The sequence below is a fragment of the Protopterus annectens genome, chromosome 12.part0 (genome assembly GCF_019279795.1).
Source record: "Protopterus annectens isolate FY-2018-M chromosome 12.part0, PAN1.0, whole genome shotgun sequence".
In the NCBI taxonomy this organism is placed as follows: domain Eukaryota; kingdom Metazoa; phylum Chordata; order Ceratodontiformes; family Protopteridae; genus Protopterus; species Protopterus annectens.
In genome coordinates this window covers 1,171,541,238-1,171,549,746 of record NC_056746.1, presented here as the reverse complement: position 1 = coordinate 1,171,549,746, position 8,509 = coordinate 1,171,541,238, and the positions used below count along the sequence as shown (strand labels likewise).

The window sequence follows — 8,509 nt, the reverse complement described above, 5'->3', positions numbered from 1 at the left end:
ATTCTGTACAATAGTGTCATGTATCTATTATCTTTATACCCTCAAGCCAACTCTGATATTCAAGTTGTATATAATCTATATATACAATTCATTTAGTCATGCACTCTGTATACGTCATGTATCTATCATGTTTAACCCCCCCCCCCGCGCGGCTGAGACTGAAAAATGTCCAATGGGATCAGTGCTCTACCTGGAGTAGCAAATTCAAATGAAAATAAATAAAACTGTACAATTATTTATTTACTGGAATGTTCAAACATATGTACTAGGAAGATGGAATCATTTCAACATAATTTCTCACTGTATAACTGTGGTGATAGCCAAACATTACAAATAAACTCTGATTTTGATTTTCCAAATGTAGCACAACTTAAAGGTCTACAATAAAAGTTAATCATAATGAGCACTGCTGGAACATTAATCAGATGTCCAAATCTTAACTGGATTACAGCCAAGGCTAGGCTTATGCTGAAAAAGTCCTCTGCATCCTTTGGATCAGTTTGATTACCCCTACCAATAAATCAAACCAATAAATAAGGTAATAAAAAAAGTTTTATGGTTTATTCTGTACAGGTTCTTGTAGCTTATAATAATAAACCTGTTAGCATTTGCATCTTTCTCTAACAAAAGGTATGTTACTGGAGAACCCAATACATAATTACAGAATTCTTTGCAACCTCTAGTTTCAAGAAATCAATGTGATACTGCTCATCTGGGATAAAAGCCACACCCAGTTAAGATGACATCATAAAATGTGCTGTTCAAACAAAAAACATTTACAAAATACAACTGTTCTAAATACAAATTTTCAAAAGGCCAGCACTGATAACATTCTGCGTTTCAGTCATACTCATGAAGCCAAAAGGCACACATTTTACAACTCAGTAAAGAAACTTGAGAAAAAAAATCAGGACTGCTGAGTGGTTAGACTTTCTGCACCAATTCCTGTTAAAAAGGTAACTCAAAGTTTTTAATATGCCTCCACGGATGGCACATTTTGTGATTTAAAACAATTGTACCACACACCAAATATCATTCAAGAGTGGCTCAGGGCTCAGCTTTGTTTGGTGCCTCTCTGATGTTACAGCTTATCCAGAAGTTGAGAAACATTATCCGTATATTCATTCCTTGGGTTTCCCATTCCTTGGAGTTTCACTGGATGAAGGCTTGCATGTGGTGGCTCATAGGAATGCGAACAATAAAGTTCATTTAAAAATAACCACACAGCATCAGGATCTATCTGCATCAGATGTATAAACATCCTGTAAATATAAAACAGGACAGAATGTTAAATAATTCAAATTTATTTAGAGCAAAAATATGGGTAGATATCAAATCTCTGCAGACCTTGGCATGTTCACAAGTCAAGGTCCAGTTGTAAAGATTATTTTCAATAAAACTTGGTGTATTAACAACAATGGCAGAATTTTATTTTATTACTAGACAAGTGTCGTTTCTTACAAAGGCACAACTGCTGAGGATATCCAGATTACTTAAGAATGAAGAGCACCTTCATTAATTGGTTCCTTTCAAAAAAATATTACAGGTGAAGCCTGATATTTATTTATTAAATTACGTTAACTGGAGTAGCCACTACTGCCTGAAAGCCATTTATAAACAGGACAAGAGAGAATTCAGTGCGAGACAATACAACAGAAAATTATGCATATGAACTAAAATGAAAGATAACTTTTAGTTATGTACTTACCATAACTTTAGATGTTTGGGATCCATCTCGCCTACATTCTGTACTGATGGGCTCGGAGCCGATCCCTCGGCTCCGACTCGGCATGCTATGCTATAGAGCGAAGCCTCTTATTGTCTGAGCTATTTCTTATCCCAGGATGCACCACCATTAATCCCCCAGATCTTGTTTGTCCGCATTCATGCATACATACACAACTTGTTTATATAACATTGCCAGATGTTTCAAGATGAAACAACAGGATTCGGACCTTCTGATATCCTCTGATCTCCAAGGAAGGGGGAAGGAGGGTGGGTTATTGGGAATGTAGGCGAGATGGATCCCAAACATCTAAAGTTATGCTAAGTACATAACTAAAAGATGTTATGTGATCCTATCTCGCCTACATTCTGTACTGATGGGACAGCGTCCCTAGCACCTAAATCCTGGGTGGCTCACTGGAAAACACTCCTGAGCACTGTGGAACCAAATGAAGCTCGTCCCCTAGATGCCACATCCAATTTGTAGTGAGAAATGAAAGTGTGCGGGGAGGACCACGTAGCCGCAGCACAAATGTCACTAATGGCAAGATTAGAATGGAATGCTATTGAAGTAGCCATGGCTCTTGTAGAATGAGCTTTGACAGAGGTCGTAAGCTCTTTATTAGAAGAGGAATAAGCTTGAGTAATGCAGTCCCTGATCCATTTGGCAATAGTGACCTTTGTGACAGCTTTGCCCAATTTATTATCCGAAAAGGATACAAACAATTGATCTGTTTTCCTTGTTTGTTTGGTCCTATCTAAATAAAAACGCAATTGCCTGTGGACATCTATTGTGTGGAATATGTAATCCGCTTTGTTTGAGTACTTTGGAAAGAAGACTGGAAGTTCTAATGACTGTTGTAGGCAAAAACTGGAACAAACCTTAGGGACAAAGGATGGATTTGGCCTGAGAGATACTCTATCTTTGTGAAAAACCAAGTACGGAGGTTTTACAGACAAAGCTTGAAGCTCTGAAACCCTTCTGGCAGAAGTAATCGCAACCAGAAAGGCAGTTTTCCACGATAGAAATTTTAAATCACATGTTGCTGCCGGTTCGAAGGGGGAGGAAGTTAAGGCACGTAACACCACATAGAGATCCCATTGTGGAGCAGGATGAGAAATTGGAGGTCGTAAAAGCGCAGCACCTTTCATGAAGGTCTTACACAATCTGTTGCTCATTAAAGGTGGGTTTATAGACTCGTGAAAATTGGAAATAGCTGCCAATTGAACCTTGATGGTAGAGACTGAAGAGCCTTGATTGAAAAGGGAAGTTAGAAATTTCAGGACTTCTGATACGGGAATAGTGATGGGATCCAGACCCCGGAGTTGAGCCCAAATAGCAAATCTCTTCCATTTGCTAGAATACAATTTCTTAGTAGCAGACTTGTGGGCGAAGATAAGATGTGTACAACTTCGGGTCTAAGGTATGATTCCTGACTATAGTCGGAAGAGGAGGAGCCAAGCCTTCAATTTCAAGGTGTGTAGGGACTGGTGGAGTAGTCCCGACTGATGAACCAATAGGTCTGGGATCTGATCCAGGAACCATGGACCTTCCAGTGCATATTTCCGAAGATAGGGGAACCATACCTGACGAGGCCAGTAAGGAGCAACTGAGATCATTTTGCTCCCCAAGTGAGACGCCTTTTGGATCACTCTGGGAAGGAGGGGAACTGGGGGAAAAGCATATAACAAGCCGGTGGGCCACGGATGGGCTAGTCGTCCATAGGGCTCTCCCGGGCAGGGTGAGGGAGAAGAACTTTTTGCACTTCGCATTCAGCGGGGTTGGGAAGAGGTCGCAACAAGGAATTCCCCATTTGCTGAAAATCTGATTTGCAATCGTAATGTTCAGAGACCACTCGTGTGGAGAGAGGATAGTTCTGCTCAGTCTGTCGGCTATCACATTGGACTTGCCAGGGATATGAGTCGCCACTAGAAAACGTTTGGTCGACACTGCCCATTCCCAAACTCTCATGGCCTCTCTGCAAAGGGGGTAGGATCTGGTCCCTCCCTGCTTGTTCAGGTACCAGACAACTGACATGTTGTCGGAGTGAATGGCAATTACGCCCTGAGGGAGGTAATCGTGAAGGGCTTGTAGGGACAGAATCACCGCCCTCATCTCTAAGATGTTGATATGAAGTAGGGTCTCTTCCGAATGCCATTTGCCTTGGACTGACCTGCCCAGGGAATGCCCCCCCCACCCCATCTGGGAGGCGTCCGTAGTCAAAGTGGCCACAGGAGGAGGTGGAACAAAGGGTAGTCCCTGATCCAGATTGGAGGGCACCAGCCACCAGCGAAGGTCCCGTTTGCAGGTTTCCGTGATCCATATGAGGTGAGTGAGAGGGAGATCCTGAAAGGACCACCGAGTTGAAAGAAGCCACTGGAGAATTCTCATGTGCAACCTTGCTAAGGGTACTAGAAGAACCGTGGCGGACATAGATCCCAGTAGCTGCAGGACCATTCTGGCTGGGGCTTTGGATCTGGGAAGTACGGCTCGAACTTGAGCCTGTAGGTTTGTATCCTTTCTGTAGGTAGATAGACCCGCATTCGGTTTGAGTCTATCTCTACTCCGATGAATCTTATGTGTTGAGATGGCAGCAACACAGACTTTGGCCAATTGAAGGTGATTCCAAGGGAAGTGCCCAGTGATATCGTGGCTTGTAGGCTCCGCAATAGTAGATGCTTGGAGGTGGCAGTTAGGAGCCAGTCGTCTAGATACGGAAACACCTGGAATCCTAGACTTCTCAGGTGAGCAGTCACGACCGCCAAACATTTGGTGAACACCCTGGGGGCTGTGGTGAGACCAAAGGGCAGCGCGTGGAACAGAAAATGACAGTCTCCTAGGCTGAAGCGCAGATGTCTCCTGGACGCTTGATGTACCATGATATGGTAATAAGCGTCCTTGAGATCTATGGAGCACATCCAAACTCCTTTCTCCAGCAGTGGGAGAATGGATTGTAGGGTGACCATTCGGAACTTGGACTTTTTGACTGAACGGTTTAGAATGCTGAGATCCAAAATGGGCCTCAAGTCCCCGGTCTTTTGGCACCAAAAAGAATCTTGAGTAAGTCCCTAATCCGATCTGGTCTGCGGGGACCGGTTGGATGACTCCTTTTTGAAGCAGCTTTGAAACTTCTGAGGCTGCAATTTCCCGTTGACTGGGTGGCGGGTCAGGGATTTTTTTGGACTGAGGTGGGGAGTAAGAAAAGGGGATGACGTAACCTCCGGCGATAATTCGAAGCACCCATCGGTCCTGAGTGATACCTTCCCAGGCTTTTAGGTGCCTCAGCGACCCTGACTGGCTCCGGAGCTGCACAGTCGGGCAATCCCTCAGGGACTGTGACAGGCTGAAGAGCCACGAAAGGACTCGCGGTCTCCAGTGTTGCGGGGGCCTCTGCCGCCTCTGGGACGGCGTCTTCCAGAACAATTTCCCCCTCCTCTGCCTCTAGAAGGGGGATCGTCCTGCTGTGAGGGATAAGACTTCTGAGATCTACGGAAAGTACAGTTTTGTACCTACCATAAATGTAGATGTTCGAAGATCCACATTGCTGCAGTCCTAACACTTGGGTAGTCCGCTGTCCCAGTCGGCCCGAATACCAAAGTATATGGCTGACGCCGGTCAAGGCGCATTAGTCTGTCGTCAGGACGTCAGGGTACAAATGCGCATGACCGACGTCATATCCTCAGTCTTTTCTTGCCCCAGATGTCAGAAGACCCTAAAAAGATAAGGCTAAAACCAAAAACACCACACACTCCTGCACCAAATATATATACAATATATACAAATTTACAAGAGTATAACCTCACCCACACAACCACCCCTAAACACAGAGGGCAAGCAGGGAGGGTAAATTGGACTGTAGCAATGTGGATCTTGAACATCTACATTTATGGTAGGTACAAAACTGTACTATGTTCTTCATACCACACTGCTGCAGTCCTAACACTTGGGTAGAATCCCAAAGCAGAGGTAAGGGAGGCTGGCAAATCATAAGGAAGCAGGAGCTGACAACATGCCCTGCAAAATAGCCGTGGCAAAACCAGCCCTAGATTTAGAGTAGAGAGGAAGGTGGTAATGCTTAGAGAAAGTATGCACTGAACTCCAAGTAGCTGCCTCCAAAATATCCTTAGTTGCCACCCCCCTTAGAAATGCTGTAGAAGTGGCAGTAGCCCTAGTGGAATGAGGCCTAATCCCAGCTGGAATCTCCTTGCCATGATGGGAATAACAAAATGCAATGCAAAACCCAATCCACTTAGAAATAGTTTGTTTTGACACAGGCTTGCCCTGAGAACTCAAAGCAAAAGAAACAAACAACTGCTGAGACTGCCTAAAATCCTTAGTCCTGCTTAAATAATAACGCAACTGCCTGTGTACATCTAAAGTGTGCAAAATCTTTTCCCCCTTATTTTGGGGATCTGCATAAAAGGTAGGCAAATGAATAGTTTGGTTTAAAGCCACACTAGAAACCACTTTAGGCATAAAGGAAGGATTAGTACGTAAAGATACCCTATCCTTATGAAAAATCAGGAAAGGCTCAACCGCCATAAGGGCCTGCAATTCAGACACCCTTCTTGCAGATGTAATGGCTAACAAAAAAGCAGTCTTCCATGACAAATATTTCAATTCAGCAGTAGCTGCAGGCTCAAAAGGTTGTAGAGTGAGTTTCTCCAACACAAAATTGAGGTCCCAAGCAGGAGTAGGAGCTCTATGTGGGGGTCTTATATTCTTTGCCCCTCTAAGACATTGCTTGAACAAAGGATGAGAAAACAATGGAGGGTCACAATCATAGTGAGCTGAAATTGCTGCAGCATGAATCTTAATGGAAGAGAAAGACAAACCTTTGTCCAATAACTCAGTAAGATATTGAAGAGCCACACTCAAATTCGGCTCATAAACATCCAAATCCTTTGCTGCACACCAAAATAAAAATCTCTTCCATTTTCCTGCGTACACTTTCCTTGTACTAGGTCTTCTGGCTTCCATAATCACATTCAAAACTTGTTGAGGAAGCTGAGACCTGCAATGGTTCAAAACAGAATATGCCAAGCTGTTAGATGAAGAGAGTGAAGCTTGACATTGAGCAGATGCCCGTCCTTCTGAGACAATAGGTGTGGAATCAAAGGTAAGGCCCATGGAGGCTTCCTTACCAGACTCCTCAGCAATGGGTACCAGTGCTGCCGAGGCCAATCCGGAGCTATTAAAATCATCCTTGGCTTGTCTTGTCTGACCTTTAGAAGTACCTTTGGAAGGAGAGGCAGAGGTGGAAAGGCATACACATGAAGATTTTTCCAACTGAAAGAAAGAGCATCCACTTTCCAGGCTGTGTGATGAAACCTTTTAGTGCAAAACTTTGGCAGCTGGTGGTTTAGTGGAGAAGCGAACAGATCTATGTCTGGAGTTCCCCATGACACTGTCAATGTCTGAAATACATGAAGATCCAGTTTCCACTCGTGGGGATCCATGATTTGCCTGCTTAACACATCTGCTAAGGAGTTCTGTGCTCCTGGCAGAAACCTTGCTTGAAGATTCAGCTGCAAGCTTAGCAGTCTCCCACAAAATCATTGCTTGCCTGCATAGAGGATAAGAATGTGTTCCCCCTTGTTTGTTGATGTACCACATGACAGTTGTGTTGTCTGTTAGAATCAACACCTGCCCTGGAAGAAGTAAATCCTTGAAAGCCAGTAATGCAAACTGGACTGCTAACATCTCCTTCATGTTGATATGTAGATGCTGCAGTCTGGCAGGCCACTTGTCTTGTATCCACTTTCCATTCAGATGAGCACCCCAAGCTGTGCCTGAGGCATCTGTCGTTAGAATCTGACTCGCCTCTGGCGGGTCACAGAGAGTCCCTTGTTTAGGTGACATTCCTGAGCCCACCACAAAAATTCCTTTTGAATGCAAGGTATTATTTGAATGACAGTGTCCAAATCCTGGCAGTGCTGTGTCCATACATTTTGAGATACCATTGTAGCTTCCTCATATGCAGTTTGGCATTGGGAAGTACCAGAATACAAGATGCCATGAACCCTAAGGCTTGAAGGACTGTCCTTGCAGTCAGCCCGGACTGATGAGATAGTTGATGGAAGTAAAGAAAGATTCTTTTGTTTGTCCGGGTTAAAAGGCCATCTGGGTTGCTGTATTCAGTCTCACACCCAGAAAGCACATGTCTTGAGAGGGTACTAGACTGGACTTTATTTCGTTCACAGAATACCCTAGGCATCTTAGCACTGCTATCACATATTCCAAATGCTGAAGAAGCACGTCCCTTCCTTGAGCCAGAATCAGGCAATCGTCCAGATAAGGATAGATTTGTATTCCTTTTAGCCTGAAGAAAGCTATCACTGGAGCCAGAACCTTTGTGAATACTCTGGGCGCAGTAGATAAGCCGAAGGGCAATGCAGCGAACTGATAATGGGAATTCCCAGCTCGAAACGCAGATACTTCCTGCAAATTAGTCTGATAGGAACATGAAGGTAAGCTTCCTTGAGATCCAAAGTTACCATCCAGTGATCTTTGCCCAACAGAGGTAAAAGCTGTTGTAACGTCAACATTTTGAACTTGGGAATGTCCAGATAAGTGTTGAGGATAGACAGATCCAAAATTGGTCTCCACGTGTTCCCCTTTTTGGTACTAGGAACAGGCGAGAATAAAATCCTAGGCCCCTTTCTGGCACAGGAACCGGCTGAATGGCCCCTATTTGGAGCAACAGAGAAATTTGCTTGTGAGCCTCTTTCCTTTGTTGAGGAGGAATGTCTGGCATGCCTTTGAAAGGAGGCAAGGTATGGA

General features: G+C 44.1%; 1 protein-coding gene across 2 annotated transcripts in view; it reads right to left on the bottom strand.

The window, feature by feature from the left end:
* Positions 1–219: 219 nt before the first annotated feature.
* Positions 220–8,509, bottom strand: part of TTI1 (TELO2 interacting protein 1) — a 532,791-nt gene continuing 524,501 nt past the window's right edge. For both annotated transcript variants that reach the window (XM_044090198.1, XM_044090197.1), the window contains exon 8: positions 220–1,262. In XM_044090198.1, the coding sequence (XP_043946133.1) occupies positions 1,082–1,262 (181 nt within the window). In that variant the 3' untranslated portion in view covers positions 220–1,081. The remainder of the gene's footprint in view (positions 1,263–8,509) is intronic.